This window comes from Alexandromys fortis, unplaced genomic scaffold (genome assembly GCF_014885135.2).
Source record: "Alexandromys fortis isolate MF-2015 unplaced genomic scaffold, M_Fortis_MF-2015_v1.1 scaffold_63, whole genome shotgun sequence".
NCBI lineage: Eukaryota > Metazoa > Chordata > Mammalia > Rodentia > Cricetidae > Alexandromys > Alexandromys fortis.
Genome location: NW_026067953.1, coordinates 9,190,869 through 9,214,260, shown reverse-complemented (window position 1 = coordinate 9,214,260; position 23,392 = coordinate 9,190,869). Strand labels below are relative to the sequence as shown.

Below are 23,392 nucleotides of genomic sequence, written 5' to 3'. Positions count from 1 at the left end.
CTTTGATCTTAGTGCTCCTATAGCAAAATGCCCGGCAGAGATGGGAGAATCCCCAGAAGCTCCTAGGCCAATTAGTTTAGCCTGGGTAGCAGTGAGCAACAAGAGATCTTGATGGAGAGTAAGGACTGACACCCAAGGTTGTCGCATATCTACCATGGGACACACGTGCCTACACTCAGACACATGAATTCTCTCTCTTGCTCTTCTCTCTCTCTCTCTCTCTCTCTCTCTCTCTCTCTCTCTCTCTCTCTCTCACACACACACACACACACATACATAAACACACACACACCTGTCTTCATGGTCATGTACATCATGTATATATTCATACACACACAGATAAGAGAGAAGGGCTGAAAAACAAGAGTGGCGGGCTAGCAAGATAGCTTAGCCAGTAAAAGCACTGCTTATCAAGCCTGATGACTTAGCTTTGAGCTGCATGATGGAAAGAGGAAACCAGCTTCTGCAAACTGTCCTTTGATAGTCAAATATGTGTTATGCAGTGTGTGTACATGTGTGAGTGTGCTCAGAACGATAAGTAAATAAATACAAAAAAATTAATTGAGAATGGTGATCTATACTCAGGCCTCTCACTTAGGACATGGGGACAATAATTTCTAGTCTCTGGGAAGATGACAAAGATTAGATATCAAGACTCTCAAAGCACTCACAATGGTGTTCAGCACTCCACAGTCACTGTCTTCTCCCACTGGTTTTGGTGGCTAAGACAGGAGCCATGGGGTTGTCTTCTCATGTTAACCTCAGCCCTATTGCCCAACAGGATAATCTCCAAGGACAATGAACCTCATGCTGGGCCTGGGCCTGTTTCTGGCAGGTCTTCTTGTTGTGAAAGGGCTCCTGCAGGACAGAGATACTCCAGATACCTATAGGTCTCCAGTTAGGGTCCAGGAGTGGAGGGGCAAGAAAGATGCCCGAAAACTTGGTCGGCACAACATGGAATTTGGATTCCAGCTACTCCAGAAACTGGCTGCCAAGAGCCCTCAACAGAACATCTTCTTCTCTCCCTTGAGCATGTCTACTGCCTTCTCCATGCTGACTCTAGGGGCCCAAAATTCCACACTGGAGGAAATCAGGGAGGGCTTCCACTTGCAGGAGATGTCCGAAAAGGACATGCACTTGGGTTTCCACTACCTCCTCCACAAGCTCAACAGAGAGACACAGGACGTAAAGATAGACCTGGGCAATGCCCTGTTTATGGACCAGAAGCTGAAGCCCCAGAAGAGGTTCCTGAGACTGGCTAAGACTGTGTATGATGCGGACATGGTGCTCACTAGCTTCCAGGACTTGGACTCTACTCAGAGGGAAATCAACAGCTACATCAGTCGGAAAACCCACAACATCATCAACAACCTGATCAAAAGCATAGACCCAGGCACGGTGATGCTTCTTGCAAACTATATTTACTTTCGAGGTAAGGCTTGGCTGATGTTAAGGGTGTGTAGGGGGACTTGGGTTAGAAGCTTGATCCCATCCTTTGCTCACTCTGTGAGTCTGGATCCCGGTGTCAGTAACAAGCCAAGACTCTGCCTGTTCTAACCCTAAAGTGAGCACCAAGATACATAACCCACTGAGGAGTTATTAAAATTCAGAGCAGAAATGATGGGGAAGTGAGCTTTGTAGTCTAGATTACTCTCTCTCTCTCTCTCTCTCTCTCTCTCTCTCTCTCTCTCTGTGTGTGTGTGTGTGTGTGTGTGTGTGTGTGTGGTGTATGTTTTCATTGTGACTGGTTGTCCTCACATGTTTTGATTTAGAAGCTGGGGTCTCTGCTTCTTAGATGAAAGAGAAAAGTGAAAACTGGAGGCAGACACACAGGCATACACAGAGAGGGGGGGTTATTTACTCCAACTCCCAAAACTAGTCATTCAGAACTGGAATCCATTTCTCTAGGGCCTAGAGCTATGCACTCTGCTCCACAATGAGAAGTCACTGTGGGGACAGAGTGATGGCCGTGGTGGTGATGGCAGTGGTGGTGATGGCAATGGTGGCGGTGGTGATGGCAGTGGTGGTGATGGTGATGGCAGTGGTGGTGATGGCAGTGGTGGTGATGGTGATGGCAGTGGTGGTGATGGCAATGGTGGTGGTGGTGATGGCAGTGGTGATGGCAATGGTAATGATGGCTGTGGTGGTGATGGCAGTGGTGGCAATGACAGTGGTGATGGCAGTGGTGGTGATGGCAGTGGTGGCGATGACAGTGGTGATGGCAGTGGTGGCGATGGCAGTGGTGGTGATGACAGTGGTGATGGCAGTGGTGGCGATGGCAGTGGTGATGACAGTGGTGGCAATGGCAGTGGTGATGACAGTGGTGGTGATGACAGTGGCGATGGCAGTGGTGGCGATGGCAGTGGTGGCGATGGCCATTTTGTTTGATACCCTCATCCCATCATCAGTCTTCAGAGATTCATTAAGTGTAAGGGAAAGGCTGAAAAGAGAAGATGGAAGAATGTTCTCCAATATCTAAACTCACATAACACACACACACACACACACACACACACACACACACACACAGGGTTTACAAACGTAGAAAAATAAAGAAAAAAGAAAAGAAAATCAGAGGCTAACACTGCTCAGCCCAGACAAGGTCATCACTTGGCTCGACAACTTGGTCCCAGATATGGCCCCACATTCTACTGGAGACGGATGTCTAATGAGGGAAAGAGAAGTGTCCATGGCCGCCTGAAGCCAGTCTTCCCAAACCAGACAGGGCTAAGGAGAGTTTGGGATAGCTCCAGGTCACCACTAGGGGCAGCAGTGGGACAGCAGCGCTGGGAGGAGTGTCCACCCAACACTCAGTGTCACAGCAGCTCCGCTGCCTTGTCCTGCCAAGTCGCCAAGAAGTCCTTTGTCCTGCCTGTCAATATCCTTGCTCTGTGAGCTAAGGACTCAAGTCTAGGGAAATCAAGGCAACTGTTCAAGGTCATCCTTTCAGAGCTGTGAAGCCTGGATTAGGACTGAGGGAACTGACCCTCAAAGCTCTGAGAAGAGCAGTTTTGGAATGATACAGCTGTGCATTTACATGCAATGTCATGGCACGCTCTAGATAAAGTAGAGGGATCCTGAGGAGATGTCTTCAGTGCAGAAATGCCCTGTTTTGCAAGTATGAGGGCCTGAGTTCAGTTCCCAGCATATATATTAAAATCCAGGCCAGGCATTGGTAGCGCACACCTTTAATCCCAGCACTTGGGAGGCAGAGGCAGGCGGATCTCTATGAGCTCAAGGCCAGCATGGTCTACAAGGGCTAGTTACAACACAGGACAGGCTCCAAAGCTACAGAGAAATCCTGTTTTGAAAAACCAATAAATAAATAATAAAAAATCCAGGCAAGTTGGTAGAGAAACAGAGACAAGAGCTCTCTGGCCAGTCTAGCCAATCAGTGAACTTCTGGCTCAGTAAGTTCTGACTGAAAAATAATTCAGAGAACAACAGAGGAGAACACACAGCTTTAACCTCAAACCTCTACACATACACACCCACACACATACACACACACGCATGCGCACATGCATGCACGTGCACATACACACACACTTAAATGCATGCACACACACATGCACATGCACACCCATGCACAAATACACCCCCACACACGCATGCACACACGTGCACACACACACACAATAACTGGACAGATGCAGAGGAAGGGTACAGGCAGAGATCTGCAGCAGAGCCCCATAGCACACTGGCCCGTGGCTTTCTCACCACACCCCTAGAAGACTAGCTTCAGAACACTGACTTAAGCATTTTCACTTTCAGGAAACCAAATAACCCCAGAACTGCCATCCAGGCTCTGTTAAGATACAAGCTATGGCTGTCTCAGCCTCAGGGGTGCCTGGATTTAGAGTAATGTGCTGTGCCCCTCACAGCTCTGTAACTTTAGTCCACACTCTTTCAATTGGGTCCCTTGGCCTGTGTCCATCCTATAGAGGTCTTCCAGGCTTGCGGAAGGACTTCAGGAACCCCTCCCTGACATCCCAGCACTTCCCTCTGAACCCACATGGATGGTGGCCAGGGATCAGTTGGGTCTGGTCCTCTCCTTTTCTTCTGTACACTTGTGTCATTTTGCCTGTCCTCGATTCTAAGCCAGGTGGCAGTATGAATTTGATCCAAAAGAAACCAAAAAGGAAGAGTTCTTCGTAGACAAAGACAAGACTGTGAAGGTACCCATGATGTTCCGAAGGGGCTTGTACGATGTAGCCTACGACAGTCAGCTCTCCAGCACCATCCTGGAAATACCCTACCGAGGAAACATCACGGCCACTTTCGTCCTTCCCGACAATGGCAAAATGAAGATACTAGAGAAGAGCTTGCAGGCAGACATTTTTGCCAAATGGAAAAGCCTGCTCGCAAAAAGGTAAAGTCTGAGCCTGGTCCACAGAGATTCTTGCTTCTTCCTCTCTTCTTTCCCACTCGCTTCGTTTCTTCTTTCCTTAGTGCACGGCCAGGCCCTCAGTGGGGCTCTCTTAACATGTGCAGGAGGCTGGGACTAAATCCAGGAGTTGGCGAGACACTGGCTCTTCAAAGTTGAGGAACTGAAGCTGGGGGAGTGTGGGAAAGAGTCTTGCTGGAGGGCGGCAGTCAGGGAGCGTTTCACACAGGGCGTGGTGTTTAAAGTTCAGCTGCAAGGCTGAACTAGGGAAGAGGAGTGATGGGATCTTACACAAAGGATGGACACATGTGATAACAAGGGGACCCTCTCAGCAGAGATGCATCTATGTCCCAGCCCCTTCGGGGCCTGGAGTAGCCACCGCCAGTAATGTCCGTCTCTTCTATCAGAGACTCCCATCTCTTTTCAGGGTGGTGGACTTGTCCACATCTGCTAAAGGGAACATTTTATTTCACCAGGACACACACAATGGGCCAGCATCCATACTTTCCAGGCACATTTGAACTAGCAAGTAGTCATGAAGTTATTTTGATGTACAGACAGGGAGTCAAGCCCAGAAATATTCATCTTCCTTTATTGGAAAATGGAGGAGGAGGATAAAGAGGAGATGGAGGAGAAGGTAGAGAAGGAGGAAACTGGCTGATCATTGAAGCTCCTTACTACCATGGAAGATCTAGAAGAGGCTGAAGGGTTACACCCTTTTCTAAGAGAAAGAATCACTTCAGCACATGCATGCCTAACCCCTCCCACCAACACTCCTGATTTCAAAGAGTGTTGAACATATTTGGAATTCAGGCACCAAGTCCTCCAGCCTGGCTTGCACACTGAGTCATTCTTCACATAGTTTAAAGCCTGATGCCCAGAGTTCCAGAGCAAAAGCTTAGGTTTTCCTCTTTGAGAGGCAGAAGCTTCTGGGATTTTAAAATAGCTACCTTCCCATCAGTTAGCGCCAAAGGTCCACTACCTTCTCATCAGTTAGCATCAAGGGTCCACTACCTTCCTATCAGTTAGCATCAAATGTCCACTACCCTCCTATCAGTTAGCGCCAAGGGTCCACTACCTTCCTACCAGTTACTGTCAAGGGTCCACTATTACCTTCCCATAACTTAGCATCAAATGTCCACTATCTTCTTATCAGTTATCATCAAGGATCCACTACTACCTTTCTATCAGTTAGCATCAAGAGTCCTCTATCTTCCTATCAGTTACCATCAAGGGTCCACTGCCTTCCCATCAGTTAGCGTGAAGAGCTTGCCACCTTCCCATCAGTTAATGTCAGGGGTCCTCTACCTTCCTATCCATTAGCTTCACGGTCTGTGCATGCCCTCAGTTCCCTGCCTCACTATATGAATGGATTTAAGACCATCCATTTTCAGCAGCCTGAGGTTCGATGTTTTTTCAAGTTTAAAATTCTTATTCATAAATTCTATATAGAAAGTGAATGATATTGGAGATAGTTATTTTTTAAGTTTGATCCAAAATATTGCTTCTCCATATTTTAATTGTAAAAATTTTAAATTAATTTTTGAATTCAATAAAATGGGTTTCATGATGGTATTTTCATATATATATATACATATATATGTATATATACACATACATACAAATCTATGTGTATATATACATATATATACATGAATCTGTGTGTACATACATATGTGTGCACTGGCCCCCTCCTTCTCTCCCCAAATAGTACCCTTTCTGGTATCATGTCACACATGCATTAAGAGTGTGCATATGTGTGCAAGTCTAGATTCTGTATTTGAGAAAAAACTTGCTATTTTGTTTTCCCTTCCCCTGTTACTACTCTCTCTTACTCCCTTTTCTGTTCTCTTGAACTCAGTTCATCTTGATTTTCTTCTTCCATGTCACAAATATATGCATACACATATATGTATATACATGATAATATTTAACTCTAAATTCCACATACAAGAGCAAACATTTAATATGTGAATTTTTTCCTCCCTTTTCTTTTTCAGTTCATTGCTGCAGGGTCTCATGTAACCCAGGCTAGCCCAGTATCCAAGGATGACCTTGAACTTACACTCCTCCTGCCTCTGCTTTCTGAGTGCTGGGATGGCAGGCATGCAACACATACTTGGTTTAGACAGGTTTAGATATGGGTCTTTCTGAGTCTGGCTTCTTTCACTTAACGTGACCTCCAGCCGCAACCATTTTCTTGCAAATGTGATGCTTTCATTCTCACAGCATAGCAGCTGTACATATATACCTCCACTGTGCATATATGTGTCCACTGTGCATATATACCTCCACTGTGCATATATAACCCAACTGTGCATATATAACCCCACTGTGCATATATACCTCCACTGTGCATATATAACCCCACTGTGCATATATACACCCACTGCGCATATATAGTCCACTGTGCATATATGACTCCACTGTACATATATACCTCCTCTGTGCATATATACCTCCACTGTGCATATGTAAGTTCCCCAGTTTCTTTATTGGTTCATGGATTGATTGTCCTGTGTTTTCTGCCTTGTCACTGACAAGCACGGAAGTCTTGCCATATTTTTACAGTCTCCGTATTTGTACACAGATGCTGTGTCCTTTCACTACTCAGGAACATCATTCTAGAGCTTTGCTTTTGCTTCCTGACACCAGCTGTGCTTTCTTTGGCCTCATTATCATTGGCCAAAAGGATGCTATTACACTTCCTGCCATTCAGTCAGCCTCCTGGGGGCTAGATTAACTGACCGCACACAGTCTTGGCTTCTCCACAGCAAATGTGAGGCATATGTCATCTGTCCCCTCATGCTGGTGGGCCTATCCCTTGTGCTGGCCTGAGAGAAATTAACCTGATGTTATTAACCCTTCCCAGGGACTCCGCTCACTACTCAAGGCCTTTGGTTCCCTCTACCATGAGTGTCCTGAAGCACTCACTCTATGCCCTGCCTCCTACCCCTCCTTAGACTCACTTGACCAAGCCTTTGCACTCTCCTCTTCTCAGGGACCAGGGTGACTAAGGGGGAGCATGTTGCAGAGTCAGCACCTGGGTGTTTGTTTTCCCACTAGCCAGCCATACCCTCTCCTCCCAGGGCACCCTGGTGAGACACAGCTCTGCTGGCCACTCTCCTTTGCTGACTCCCCTCCTCCATCCCTACTTTAGAGCTGGAGCATGGTGCCACAGGGCTCAGTCTTCAAGCTCTTTGCCTTCTAGATTTACCCCTGCTGACTGCCACAGGCACATTAACACTTTGTCAACCAGAAAAAGATTCTTATCCTCAGCCCCAATTCCCTTCCCCACAATGGCCAGAGCCCTTTCCCTTATGACTTACCCTGAATGCCCCTGGACATCTGCAGGGAATCTTAGCCTCAGAAAGCATCCCTGCATCTGCTCAGGTCCACCTGTCTCCCAAGCAGCTCTACCCTCCATTAACTCAAACTTGACCCATTGGGTAATGCTTGACCAGTTTCTCCCAACTACTTCTGCATGCCTTAGGAAGCTCCATTGCCTCACATTGGAGCCCATTGGGACTTGACCTCTTCCCTCCATCTCTGAGGCTCTGGTCTATTATCTGGCAACCATGCCTGTCCCCAGCATCAAAAACCAAGAGAGTATTATTCTAAGCAGAACAGCAGAGTCATCCTTTCAAATCTTAAGACTATTCTGCTCAAATTCTGCCATGGCTCCCTACTGATTCAGGGAGAAAATCCAGCTGGCCCAACTCCATTTCAGGGTTGGCTCAACCCTCTTATTTGATTCCCACAAGTTGATCTGTTTTCTTTTTCCTTCATATTTACTGCTTCTTTACACACTACCAGTATTTGTGAATGCCCACAATATGCTTTCCTTAGTGTTGATTTCATTCTCCATCTTCCCTGCTGGAACACAGGGCAAGGACAAGGGCTTTATATAGTAGGTGCTTAAACACTATTTGTTGAACAAATAAGAAAGCAGAAAGGCAGATTTGGAGATTATCAGGCCTATGAACAGTATCTGGTTACAGACACTGGGATTCTGTACAAGCCAGAAGTAAAGGTGGAGAAGTCCTCCTCCAAGGCAGGTGCAGTCCTCCTCATGTGAATGGCTCAGAAGACCAAGATCCTTTGCCCCAGTTATGGGGCCTCTAGAAGCAGAGTGGGCTTGAACTCAGCTCTGACTGGCTCCAGGTGTTAGGCTTTGCTCCTCTACCCACAGCTAGAGGTCTAAACTGACTCAGGCTGCAGCGCTGGCAGGTGTCCTACAGAGAGGTCATGAGCATGGGGCAGGAGCCTGGGGATGTTTCCAGTGGATGGGTGTTTGGGCAGGAGCAGGCTGGGAAGGAAGCAGGATATAGTCAGCGAGTGTGAGATGTCCAGTCCCAGAGTAGAGCCTTTCTCATTCCAAGGACAGAAAGACCAGTGAGCCTCAATGCTGAGAGGGTAAAGGTCTCCTTGACCATCTTCTCTTGGAACCTACCCTGAATGATCACAGAGTCCTTCTGTTTACCCTTGTCCTCCTCTACCCCACAGAGTGGTAGATCTGTGGGTGCCCAAGCTCCATATCTCTTCTACATACAACATGAAGAAGGTTCTCTCCCGCCTGGGCATCAGCAAAATCTTTGAGGAGCATGGTGACCTCACAAGGATCTCATCTCATCGCAGCCTGAAAGTGGGAGAGGTAAGCCACCTGGCTACACTACTGTCCCCTCCCACACAGGGGTCTTCAGGCAGCCTTGACCAGAGCCACCCTCAGGGCAGACAGCCCTGTGATCCCCGGCAAACCACCCCTCAGTCTCTGATTCCAGTCTCTAAAACTAGAATAGGCAATCATGCATTCTATACTGGAAGTTGATTTAATGCTCTGCATAGTGATCATGTGCTGGGATATTTATTAGATCCATAACCAGTTTGAGGCTGACCTGACCCTGCTCGCTAAGCTTTCACAGGCTTCAGGGATGGAGGAAAGTGCACCATAGAGACAGACAGGCATTGGCCATGGTCTGCGGCAAGGTCACAATCTGCTTACCAGGACAGGAAAAGGTTACCATGTAGAAGGGGTCTTCAGACTTAACAGACACACTGTAAGCGCTCTCAGTTAAATTTGAATTTCAGAGATGTAATGCATCACTGTTTTGTAGCATAAGTATGTCCAGAATAATGCATGGGAGCATATTCATACTTGAACATAACCATTGCTTGTCATGAATGAAAATTTAACTAGATATTTTATATATTAGCAACCCAGTTTGGGGCTTAAAATGACATAGAAGAGCAAGATGTCAGAAACAGGAAAACGGGGTGTATTACTAACATTTCTGCTGCTGTGATAAAGCCCCATGGCCAAAGGCAACTAACAGAGGAGTTTATTATGGTCTGTGATTCCAGAGCGACAGACCTTAAGAGGGGAGGTGTGATAGCAGGCAGCCAGAGCAGAAGCTAGTCCACCACACTTCATCTACATACAGGAAGTACAGGATGAGAACAGGAAGTGGAGTGAGACTCTAAACCCTCAAAATTCATCCCAAGTGGCCTCTAGCAAGGTTACACTTGGTGAACTTCTCCAAACAGTGCCATCAACTGGGGAACCGAGTGTTCAAATGCATGAGCCTATGAGGATATTTCTCATCCACATGGCTACTTATGGGGAGTGCCCATCTGAGGGAGGGGTGTGGCCAGTGTAGGAGGTCCAGGCCCGGGAATAGGCAGGTGCTAAGTGTAGTAAAGGGAGGGGACAAGTCATTCTAGGAGGGAGCTGTGGCAGGGGATCGTGGGAGAATCCTGCCCTCTGAGTAGGATCACACAAGTGGAGATATGATTTCACAGCCATTTCTGCCTCCTCACTCACTGTTGGTGAGCTCCCGAAATTCAAGGAAAGCAGCAAGCCCCATTGCATCTCCCCCCTTCCCTCGCTTCCATGGCAACAACATCCAGTTGACTACGCTCCTTCTCTGGGCTTCCCAACTTTGCCCACTATAGCCCCCAGAGGCTCGACGGCTACTGACCATCTCTTGGTTCCACAGGCTGTGCACAAGGCTGAGCTGAAGATGGATGAGAAGGGAATGGAAGGGGCTGCAGGCTCCGGAGCCCAGACACTGCCCATGGAGACCCCACAAAGGATCAAGCTTGACAGTCCCTTCCTGGTGATGGTTTATGAGAAGTCCCTGCCTTCCATGATCTTCTTGGCAAGGATTAATGATCCTACTGAAAAATAAAGGGGGATTCTCTGTTGACTTCAGACCTCACCCGTCTCCTAGGGTTGGAAGCATTTCACCTGTGTGACAGGAGGAGGCCATGGGTGCATTCTAACCCAATCCTCCAGAATCACAGTGTTCCACTGCTACCTGAACCAGCAGCCTCTCTGGCTCTCAGGGCTTTGAACTCTGTGTCCACCTTAGTCCCTTCCCTAGCCATCAACATTGCTGGACTAAACGCAATCCCTACTCCCACCTCCATCACTGCAGCAGACAGGGAGCATCTGTGATTTAATAAACTCCACCTCCCCAGACACATCCGCTAGCTGTCAGGTAGATACTCGGAAAGTGGGGGCCACAGAGAGTAAAGAGTTTGAGCTGAGCGAGAATGTTGGACTCACACCTGAGAAAGAGGCGTCACTAGGGAAGCCACATGTCTGGGAGCCTCCACTTCAGCCTTTTGAAGTGAGGATTACACTGTTCCTTGGTAAGACTTTGAGAAAATCAGTACCAATCCCTAGCAGGGTTCATTCTCTGTTGCGAGTCCCAGGCTGGGAACTCTGGCATATGTACCACATCACCCTCCTCCCAGGGTGTCCAGGTGGGGTTGCCAGCCCAGCCAGGCCTCCGGGAGCACAGTGGAAGCAGCTCACCCCTTGTTCCGCATGAGGAGAAGATTGCCTTCGGGAGAAACTGGGAATCACCGCCTGCTTTGTTGACTGATATCTTTCAGGTGCAAGAGGAAGGAGTCTGGAGCTCCTTGGGGCTATGACCAAAAGCAGATTCTACTATTGAACTTGCCCTGAGGGATCTGCTTGTGGCCACTAGGGGGCACCAAGGGCTAAGCCAATGATAGGTTGGACAGAGAACGAGCCTGTTCTCCTGGCTATAATGGCCTGCTACTGCTGTGTTGGGTGAGGGACATTTAGACTGGCTAGGTACAATCAATGAGGCAGCAATTGCCACTTCTTGACTAGCCATTTTCTGAACACTTGGCCCTTCTTGTTTTGGTCACTAAAGCCCAATGGGCAGCCAGAAAGAGCAAATCCGTGGAGGAAATGAAGCTCGGAGAGGCGAGGTAGCTTCGGGTGGTGCTAACGTAAGCCTTGGAGTTTGTGGTAGGAAGCTCTCAACCCTTCTCCATCTCTGCTCTAGTCAAAGAGAGGCCAGCAAGCACCTCTCCTCCACCCTGCGCCCTGGGGCTCCTCACAGGCCAGGCCTGTGGAGAGATCCGAGGAAGACTGAAGGCTATGAACGGAAAGTTACAGAGTCGGCAGCTCCTCTGGGTGGGGGTGGGGGCTGAGAGAAGCCAGCGGACCAGAGGCTAAGGCCTCCACGAGCACTTCACTACAAAATGGCGTGGAAGTTTAGCCCCTGTGACTTTGGGTGGCCTGGCTGGAGCCAAGGTCAGTTCTGGGAGAAATAATGACAGGTGCCTCCAGGGACCAGGTTGACGAAGAGTCCCGTGGAATTCTACAGTGAGACCCGGGGTTGCCCTCTTCTGTCTTCTGTCCTCTCCTCCAGCCTCCGACGTGGCCAGAGGTTTCCTGATGAGATGATCTCTAAATATCTACCTCCACACCCCCATGGGAATGCCGTCCTCCTTCTCCTTGAGTCCCTCTCATTCTCTAAAGCTCCTACTCACCGGACAGTGCCCAGTTCATTATCTCCTCTTCCTGGGCTTTTGCCCCCTGTCTCGGTTTCACCCACACAGCCTCTCTCCCAGGAGATCGCTCCCTTCCTCGCTCGGCAGGGGCTGGTGGGTCTGAGTGTCCCCTTCTTCCGTGTGAGCTGCAATCAATCAGTGCTACCTAAGGTGTCTCAGGGCTGCACACTGTGGGCTGGTGGCTGAGGCACATAGGCCTGGCTCCTAGCCACACAGCGTTACTGTCCAGTCAGGGAAAATAGCCACACTCGTATCTACGTTGTCACTCAACTTTCAGTTCATGTGGGCAGTTCCCACTAGCCGTAAGAAAGGCTGACTGGGGTACAGAAGAGAGCATGACAGGAGAGTCTGATCCTATTCGGGAACCCCGGAAAGGCTTCCCAGGGAATAGGACATTTGGAGACCACCACAGCAATAATTACTAATTCCCATTCTGGGGCTAGTATGTAGCTCAGTGGACTAGTGCTTACCGAGCAAGTGTGAGGCCCTGGGTACTCCAATACTATTTTGAAAATCAAAGAAAAGAAATTAAAACTACAATAATTTTCCAGCATAGTTAATAAGAGACATGATCTCAGTTAGTCTTCCAAGCAGAAACTGGACATAAAGTCTAACTTTTAAAAGTAATTACTGCCTATCTTAAATATTGTAAATATTTTTCAATATGATTTCTTGCCTTCACAGCCTCATTTGCTCGTCACTATAAAAATCATGAGTTTAAATTTTTTTCTGAAAAGGAAGAAGTGAGGGCGGGAGAAGAGGGAGCCACTGGGGTGTCAGAGCAGCGTGTGAAAAGGTCCTGCATGGGTGAGGAACGAAAAATACACCCAAGTAGCTAGAGCAACAAAGTAAGGCAGGGGGGCTGGGCAATGAGGGGCAACCAGTAGATGGGGACCTTGTTTCCCAGAGAGGGAAGCAATGCTAGCAAACTTGTGCCCGAAGGTGACCCTCTGGCTACATGTCTGCATCTAAGTGCCAGGCTAGTACAGGTTGCACAGTGTGTGCTCGGTACGTGGTGTTGAGATGGGACTGCCACACAGACACCCGTTTGCAGAGAACTGGTGGGCACCCAGTCTCCCCTGTTCTCTGGGGCGGAAGGCCTGCGCTACGCATGGCAAGTCCGTTCTTTGTGAAGTGGCCTGCCTGCTTCTGTGCAGCATCCGCATCTGTACCTCCCGTGCCTACCCAAGTCATCCCACCCAGCCCGGGTGCTGCTTGCTCCACTGCCTTTCAGAGCCTGACTCATCTTTCCAGGAAAAGCCAGCACCTCCCTCTCAAGAGTTTCCCAGCCCACCCGGTTGTGCACTGACTGACCTCGTGAATGAACTAGCAAGTGAATCCGTGGGTTTGACTTTGACGGAACCAACACCTCTTAGTCAGTTCTTGAAGCCTACACTACAGGGGTGTGCTCATTGGTCCTCAGACTTATCAACCGCCATGGCGAAACCGTTCCATGTTGCTGATAAGGAAACTCAAGCTTAAGAAAACCACACAAGCTGCCCAAGGACACACAGCTAGAAAACCACAAAGTTAGGATAAAATGGAAGTCTCGTGATCATCTTTACTCTCCATTTGTCCATCAATCCATCCACCCACTCATTTTCTTACCATACATCTACCCATCTACCCAATCACTCATCCTCTGACCCATCCATCCATCCTTCCATCCATCCATCCATCCATCCACCCACCCACCCATCCTTCCATCCATCCATCCATCCTTCCATCCATCCATCCATCCTTCCATCTATCCATCCATTCATTCATCCATCCATCCATCCACCCACCCATCCATCCATCCTTCCATCCATCCATCTGTCCACCATCTGTCCATCCGTCCATCCATCCATCCACCCATTCATCCATCCATCCGCCTATCTACACTACTGAGCCATCTTCTTCCATTCATCCATCCATTCACCTATCCATCTACCCACCTAACCATCTACCCATTCTTCTCATTGATCCATCTATCTATCCATCTTTTGACCCATCTATCCACCTACCCATTCCTGCACCCACAAACCTATCTATCCTACTGAACCACCTATTCACCTACCCAGCCCATTGACCAATCCATCCATACACGTACTTATCCATTCCTCCATCCTGTCCATCATCTACCTAGTCATCATCTCTACACTGACCCAACCATCCATCTGTCCACCTTGTATTAAGGATTCTTCTAGGAACCTGAGTTATATCAGCTAATAAAATCTGCAAAGATCTTCACCCTTGTGGAGACTTTAAACTATTTGGAGGGGCAGAAAATAAGCAAGGCACGCAATAAGGAAGACATTTAACTGAGCAGGCAAGCATAGCTGACTGGAAGTGTTGGTGGTGTATGGTGTGGTGGTGGTATAGGGGGTCATGATCCAGCAGAGGTTGCCTATTACTTAAAGAGCTAACTGATCCCATGTTGCAACGTCTGTTTCATGGCTGACCCTGGGTGCTGCCCACATAGTGGTGTGATGCCTGCACACATGCCTGACACCAGAATCCCAGTGAAAGAGTCCCCTTTGGTGTGATGCAGCATGTCTTCCACGGGGTGCATGAAGACTTGGCACAGGTTTTGGGCATCTCTTCAGGCACATGCAGGTACCAGGACAGGATTCTGGCTACCTATCTGTGCCAGCTCAGCCCATAACTTCACCTGCCCCGGCTGAAGTCATTTTTATGGGATGCACCAGGAATAGCAGGCTGATGTGTTGGCAGGGAGGGCCACCAGTGGGAAGTTCCAGTGTTCTGCCCTGCTCTTTCCAGACACTCCCCGTGTGACTTGTGCCTTGGATCCCAGTCTCCGTTTGTGCAGCCACACGGCTGGCATCAGAGGACCGCCCCCCGCCCCTGTCGCTATAATAGCCATTTTTCCAGGCATACGTTGAATCAGCAGGCACCGACTGAGCATCTATTATCAACCAAGATGACAAGGTACCAGACACAGCGAAACCAGAAGTGGGGGACCTGCCCAGGCACAGTCTGGGAGGAGATTACCACTTGGCCTTAATCCCCTGCAACTCCTAATGTCCTAGTCAGGCTCAATGAGAGCTCCCTGCCTTGCTGGTCACCACGCCGGTGCTCATCTTTTGCAAGAAGGTGCAAAGCCAAGGCAACTTTTGTTCTCCAGGACGCGTGTGCTCCATTCACACCTGGTTCCCCAGCTTTCATTCGACTCTGACCTACACGCACACTTATGGCTGAACTTGCCTCTGTGTTCCAGGCATTCTTTGTACCATACCAATGAGCCCACCCATCCCAGGCTCAAAATACATGAAATCTCATTGGCAGAGCACCCGGTAGCTTGAGGTTGTTTCCTCTCATTGCAGAGGTGATGGGGAGGCGTGACAGAGACCACGCGTCTAGGAAAAAGAACAAAGTTTAGAATTTCACAGATTTTTTTTGCCACCTCTTAGAGTTCAAAACATCCTAAGTTGAACCAACTGTATTTTTAGATAAGTTTTATCTTTAAAATTGTTCATATTAAAAAATAAAACTGGGTCTGGCAAGATGACTCAGCAGGTAAAGGCAGTTAGCATCAGAACTGATGGCTCTGAGTTCAATCCTCAAGACCCACAGGGCAGAAGAATGGACTCTCACACATTGTCCTCTGACTGTAAGAATGTGATGTTAGAGTCCAGCTGCTGCTCAGGTCTCAATCCCTGCAGCAGCCCCTCCCCCTCACAGATGCCCACCGGCACTCCACTGAGACCTCCAGTCTCTAGCTAACAGATTCCCTCAGCCAGTGTTTCTCTCATAGAGAAGAGAGTTACACAAACAGGTATTGGTGGCCACATACTCTGTACCCCACCCCTTCCCTCCCTCCTACCTAGGAGTCAAAGAACCTGGTTGCAGGCTCGTGCTGTGAAACCGCCCCTATCCTCAGAAAAGCGTACAGAGAGACTCCGTTTCTGCCCTGAGATCCCTGATTCTTCTCTTCAGAGCCCTGCCCTCCATCCGATTGTCTGTCTCTGGTGCTGGGACCTGAACTCTGACCTCAGATCCCCAGCTATGCTGTTGTCTGTCTGTTCAGGGCCTCAGTAACTCTTCTAACAAATTTCTACTTCGCTGTACCCACAAGAACCCCTAGTATTCCTCTTGACCGCACATCAAGTACTTTAAAATTATACTTATTTTTAAAATTATGTGTACGTGTGTACATGTGTGGGTATCTGCACAGGAGTACAGAGACATTGGATTTCCTGGAGGCAGAGACATTGGATTTCCTGCAGCTGGAGTTACAGATGGTTGTGAGGCGCTGCTACTTTTCACCAACTTCCATGTGCACGCTGTGTCGAACCCCGACCATCCCTCTCCGGTCAATGTAATATAATTTGAAATAAAAAATAAAGTTATGTAAAAAGAAAGACATAATCTCTCAACCATACATAGAAAACTATTTCAATCTTAATCACAAACAGAAATTAATTACCCCCCGACAGCAACAGTGTGAACATGGCCCTGGGAGGAAGGGAGACTTGGTGTCCCTCCTGGAGGACCTAGCGCACTGAAACAGTGTCATGCAAGGAATGGCAGGTGTCCTGTGCTGGGGCAGAGAAAGACTGAGACACCAGTGCACACTACTGAGAAAGGCTGCAACACCAGACGGGGTGGGGGTTCTCACTGATCAACTCCCAGTTGAATTAGCACCCCATCTGACCTGGCTTTTGTTTTGTTGTTTTCTATAAAACTGTAACTCTGCTCCTGAGAAGGCCCAGAGAAGTGGGGCGTCCCTCTCCCCAGTTCAGCCAAATTGGAAACCAACTTGGTTCCTTTACCAATCTCCATTGTCTAATTTCTTCTAAGACCATGGGACAGTTTATGAACCCAGGTAAGATGGTTCTTCATGGAATTGTTAAGGTCAGGGCCTGAGCCCTAAGAAATTAGGTTTGGCCACCCATCCTCTATCTGCCAATTAAACATAAAACGAAGAAAAGCAGAAAAAGGAGATTTATTCAGTTTATTCAAAGCCTTAACAAAGAGATCTGGGGACTCTCCCAAGTCCATCTTTGGGGTCACAACAGGAGACTCTGGTTTAAATACAGAACAAGAGGCACATATACCTAAAAAGGCCTGGTGAAGGCTTGGCGCCGCCCATCACTGGCCTATCATTGCCTGGGCTCCAGTCTGTCCTTGGAGGTGGTCTAATGAGGTTTCAGAACTGTGAGATGTCTGCTTGGAGACAAGCCCCTTCTACAGCTGGCAATAGGGCTCAGCCTTTTCCATCTCTCCATGTGGGATCCCAGGGGAACTGCAGTGTCTCAGGGTCACTGTCTCAGCCATCTGATAGCTAAAGGGGGGAGCCAAGTGTGACAACAGACCCCGTGAAGGTTTAATTCCAGCCAAGAGTCAGTGCTGTGGGTCTAGCCTGGGAAAGCTCTCATGAAGTTAGTAACGGCCATAAACTCAGCCTTCCTGTTTGAGGAAATCACAGAGATTAGAGGACTTTGTCATGAGGCTCCACGCCATGGGTAGAAATGGTTAGAATTTAGGTTGGGAGAAGGGGTGAGGCTCAAGAGAGGGGTGCAGGGTGGAAACATCCTTCAGACCAACTGACAATAACAGTTGGTGCAGTCTGAAGCACGGAGCTTCGGTCTGGTCAGGGAGAACAGTTCTAGGTCTTGGAAAGATCCCCGTGAGTAGGAGAAAGGTCAGCTGGTGTCACCAAATTAGACTAAGAGCCGTCAAGTTTGCTTGCATTTCTGGCTGAGGCAGGTGTTGAGAGGTCTCAAGGACCTGCCTAGAAGAACAACAGGCCTGGTTAGTTCGTCAGGGATGCTGGTAGCTTGTCCTGCCTGCAGCCCTACTCCATTTAGGGATTTGCTATCTGGAAGGGCCTGTTCCAGCAGGAAGGCAGTGGAGGCAACAGGTTCCCTATCTATGCCATCTGACAAAAACAAGAGACTCTTACTTAGTTCTGGAGGTCAAAGGTGGACCCTGTGACTGGGCCTTGGGCCAAGATGGAAACATTCATGCACCCAATTGTTTAACTTCTTTTGGTTAACTTTTCTTCTTATATTAATCTTTGGCAGTACTGGGGATTGAACCCAGCACCTTGCACGTATTAATTAAGTATTCTACCACTAAACCAATCCTTAGATGCATTTTTACGTGTGAGGATTGTTTTGGGGTTTGCAGAAAGCAATGAAGCTAAGACGTGGTGGTTTGAAAGAAAATGGCCCCCATAAGCTCATAGGGAATGACACTATTAGGAGTGTGTGTGTCTGTGTGTGTGTGTGCATGTATGTGTGTGTGTGTTGGGGCACACATATGCCATAATGCACATGTAGAAGTCAGAAGACAACTTAGAGGAGTCAGTTTTCTTCTCCCATACGGGCCCCAGGGATTTAATATAGGCCATCAGGCTTGCTAGCTAATACCCCTACCCGCCATTTCACCAGTTCATAACCATATTTTATTATTTATTTACTTTAAAATTTTTACTTTGTGCATTCTTCAAGACAGGGTCTCGACATTAGGTGACCCCAGGTGTCCTGGAAGTTGCTATGTGAACCAGGCAAACCTCCAGCTTCCAGAGACCTACCTGCCTCTGCTTAGTGACTGCTGGGGTTAGAAGTGCATGTCATCATGACTGGCTGTTATAGCCGTATTTTAAAAGGACATAGCAGCATGTGTCTATAATCCCTCGGGTGCTGGATGGAGGGTCTCTAGCTCAAGGGCAGCCTGGACTACATTAGCACAGACCTATCTCCAAAATCCAAATGAAGAAATATCTTTGTAAAACCAGAAGTGGAGCAGACACATCACAGTGTGAGGATGGTAACTGACCCTGCAGTTAGTGCAGTGTGAGGATGGACACTGACCCTGCAGTTAGTGCAGTGTAGGATGGTAACTGACCCTGCAGTTAGTGCAGTGTGAGGATGGAACTGACCCTGCAGTTAGTGCAGTGTGAGGATGGAACTGACCCTGCAGTTGGTGCAGTGTGAGGATGGTAGCTGGCCCAGCTCTTAATGATTCTGTGTGTCTGATAACTCAGTATCACTGAAGAGGCTCCCTGGAGGAGGGTGAACTGGGAACAATCTCACAGCAGTGATGACCCTTGCGTAGGCCCATGGGGACCTGCCCTTGTTTCCTTGCTGATACGCTGTGATTAGGATTTGCTTTCCAGGTGGCCCTGAGACCCCCAAGTCCTGAGGCCTCGGTGCTGGAAATGAGTTTGAATGAACTTCCTGAGTCAAGCACAGAAGCTGGGGTAGGAGTAAGCACATTGGGGGGGGGCACCTTCCCTCCTTACTGTCAACTCTTTCCTAGCTTCCTCTGTAAACTCAAGATTTGTTACTTCTGTGTGAGGCATGGGGCAGGTGTGTATCTTGGGGAGAAGCTGATTAGTCGAACTTGGGAAGCCCTGAGTCCGTCAAACTGCCTTCTTGTCCACACATTAGTTGTAAGACTGGATCAAAGTCACTGGGCCTGGCCTAGTCAATAGGTCTGACACTGGGGTTCCAATCATCTCTCCCCCTACCCTCCCACTCCACCTGCCACCTTCACGTTCTCTTTGATTCATCTGCTCTCTCTCTGTCTTCTTTAGAACGTGCTAATTATAGCTTTGCTCTGGGAAGCCCACACAGTATCTAGACATTGTCGCCAGGAAGACAGATGTATAAGGAGGTGAAAAGCCAAGCGTTGCTTCAGGTGTCAGTGTGGGAGGGGCAGACTGTGGTCCAGAAAGACTGCGGGAGGAGGGCCTGAGCTGTAGCTAATGGACAGGAAGGAGGGTGTCATGTGAGGAGGAGGGGTCTAGTTGGAGAATCATGGGAGAGCACATGAAGTAGGTGAGAAATGACAGAGCTACCTTCTTGGTATTGATTGCACTTGTCTTTGGTATTTTTTTAAAGCATGGATTACCAAAGCATACAGTTTTCTACCAAAGCATACGGATTTCTTCAACCATTTTTTTAGATTTTCTGTGTCCTCTCACCTTTTCATACCCAGGACTCTAATTATACATGTTAGCAATTTCTATTTTCCTACAAGATCACGTGGTACAAGATCAACATGGCACTTGTATTATTTGTTTGCTTGGCCAGCTAGCAATATTAGCCAGTCTGGTCCTTCTGATACGTTTTCTTCTTTTTTAAAATATTGTATTTTTATTTAAGTGAGTGTGTATATCTCTCTTTGTGTATTTGCCCAAATGTGCACATCCCAAGGAGGCCAGAAGAGGGCACCAAATCCCCTGGAGCTGGAGTTACAAACTTGTTATGAGCTGCTTTATATGGGTGTTGGGAACTGAACTTGGAACCTTTGCAAGAACAGCAAGTGCTCTTGATTGTTGGGACATCTCTCCTGAACCATCATTTACATATTTTCAGGCTCATGAATCTTTTCTTCTAATGTTTTAGATCCACACCATAAATTTCTGTTTTCAGATATCAAATTTATCCTTTCAATTTTTTCCTGACATTGTAACATATTTCATGTTTGCATATATTTTAACAGTGGATGGAGCTAGAAAAAACTCATCCTAAATGAGGTAACTAAGAGCCTTATAGACCAATAAAATGGTATGTATTTGCTTATATGCAGTTATTAGCTTTTAAGTCTTTGATAAGCAAGCTACAATCTGTGTAACCCCAGAGATTAGATACGGAATAAGGAACTGTGGGGGAAGGAAAGACTTTCCAAGGAAGAGGAAATAGAATGTAAGGCTATGGAGAGACGGAGGTGAGGGTGGTGGGTGAGACTGGAGTGGGAGCAAATGGAGAGGAGGGGGAAGGAAGAAGGCAGTAAGAGAGGGGAATACAAGGTGGGCAACTGAATCTAAGAGCCCTTTGAGCAGTTGTGTGGAAACCTGTTGCAGTAGAAACTTCCTAAAATATACACACACATGACATAATCTAAATGGAATCACTAAATAACAGGTGAACCCCAGCAAGACATCTCTTGCTACCAAATGAAACCTTCAATGCCAGGAATGAATCACATCTAACTGAGTTGTTGGTCAGAAGGGCCACTTGGAAACACCCCCCCAAACAACGCAGACTGTTGCCAAGGATATAGAGTGTTCCCCACAAACTGCTGATAAAGTTGCTATTGCTAAAGACTCTCTGTCTATGAAAAAGCTGAGCTGGTGCCTACCTAGAGATTTCGCACCTACTGACTAGGGTTCATGGTAGTGGAAGGTACTCTGTATGCTATCGGAAGAGAAAGGTAAACACCAACCTAGCTACAAACCCTCCAGTCTATGACGGTGACCTGCTTGCAAGATAAACTGGTGCAATAGTGGCACAAAAGTTATGGGAGTCACCAACCACTCTCTAATTAGATTTAAGGCCCATTTCAGGAGAGGGGACCCACGTGTGACCCTGCTCAGATAGCCAAAAATCTAAGACTAGATGGAACATGTACCTAGGGGAAAACCAAATACCAGTGTTCTGCTAAGGGAACATACAAGTGACTCCTGTCATCACTCTACTACTCTCATAGATCAGTGTCTTGCTCAGCCATTATCAGAGAAGCCTCCTCCTGCAGTAGATGCGAACAAATACAGAGACCCATAGCTGGAAAATGAGCAAAGAGTAAGAGACCTCAGAACACTTGGTCTTAAAAGTGATGTCTCCATCAAATCCCTCCCCCTCGGGGCTCAGGGAACTCTGCAAAAGAGGCAGAATTGTAAGAGCCAATGGGGATAGAAGAAACCAGGGAAGCAAGGCGTTCTAGATGCAGGAGGACTGACACACGTGTGATGCACAGGGACTATGGTAGGACGCGCAGGGTCTGCATGGTCTAAACTAGATGGGGACCCAGAACTGAGAGGGGAAGTGGACACAAGCCCCCATTCCTAGCTCAGATGTTATCACCAATTGATAACCATTTGCAAAGGAAAAAATAGTTTTCTCCAATGAAGTCTTGCTGGGTATACAAGCCACTCTTAAGGGCAGGCTCCACCCATGCCCAGCAGTAGACGGCCAGCACAAAACCAACTCAATGTTATTTTCGGAGGTATTTTTGGTTTTTATCTCATAATGCCACAGCATATTCAAGTGTCTGACCCGGGGTGCCTAGGACATCAGGATTGTGGGGAAATGGATTGCTGTGCACTAAGAGCCAAAGTTATCCCCAACTATTTATAGTTCCTTTTAATAGGCAATTCTCATCAACATCTGTACCCTACTAACCACTCGGTTGGAAGGCACGGCTAATCTTGCCAGACCTCATTCCTCCACCAACTCCGAAGCTAAGGCTGTGACAAATGCCTGAATCTTGTAAAACAGATTTACTCATTTTATAGCTTAGCTGAGGCTCCCACAAGGCCACTGGTACGTGAACTGTTGGGGACTTTCTTTTTCTACGTGACCATAACACGTAGCCTTTTCCATGGTGGAGGGTGTCATTTGGGGCCGCCTGGATCTGTCTTCTCTGGCCACAGCTAAGAACAGTGATGTACGTATTTCTTGTTAAGCACAGTTGTTACTTTATGCCAACACTCTTCTTTGGCTGTCTAGAATTTGGGGTTGGATATTGGCCATTTTGACATCATTATCTTGTTGTCTGGTCTTGGCAAGGCATGTTGTTGGGCTCTAGGGTTAGTCTAGTGCAACTTTAAACCAAAATGGGTGCAGTTCCAAGGACACTATGTGACGTCTCTCAGCTTCCCATGGCTCCTCCCCTTTGGATGGTCTTAACTGGAAGACATGATTTCCATTGTCTCAGTGCATCCAGGCATTTTTACTTATTTTCTTGGTGGGGGTCCTTTTATACTAATTTATAAGGCCAATCTGAGTCTCTTGGCTTTTGGACAAAAGTGTAACTCAAACCATCCCTGCATTTCCTAAATTTCCATCACCCATTTCCAGTCAGCACCACTCCTCAGAGGCAAGCTGCTCTTTTAATTCAATTTCAGCCCAGTGACCCGTTCAACAAGCACTCACAGAGCCTTTAGTGTTAGTCAAACAGTGGGGCAGCAGGGAGGACAAGACAGGCAAGAGCCCTGACTCACACAGTGTTCAATAACACACAGAGATGTGAAATCACAGCAGTGGTAATTGCTTTGCCAACAGGCTGATGGTAGCATAGAGAGACACCTACAAGGAGCCATTTTCTACCCTCACGTGGGTCGTCCAAGACAGCTTCTTGGAGGTAGTGTTATGACTTAGGACCTAAACAATGGATTGGAGTTCACTGGGGGAAAACTTAAAAAGAGATACTCCAGGA

At 47.7% G+C, this 23,392-nt stretch overlaps 2 protein-coding genes across 2 annotated transcripts in view; one reads left to right on the top strand and one right to left on the bottom strand.

Annotated features, from left to right (window-relative positions):
- Positions 1-23,392, bottom strand: part of Serpina4 (serpin family A member 4) — a 147,735-nt gene that overhangs the window by 45,324 nt on the left and 79,019 nt on the right. The window lies entirely within an intron of this gene.
- Positions 799-10,575, top strand: Serpina12 (serpin family A member 12). Its single transcript, XM_050151424.1, has 4 exons — positions 799-1,432; positions 4,102-4,372; positions 8,894-9,041; positions 10,384-10,575. Exons 1-4 carry the CDS (start codon positions 799-801, stop codon positions 10,573-10,575), a joined length of 1,245 nt encoding a protein of 414 aa, XP_050007381.1.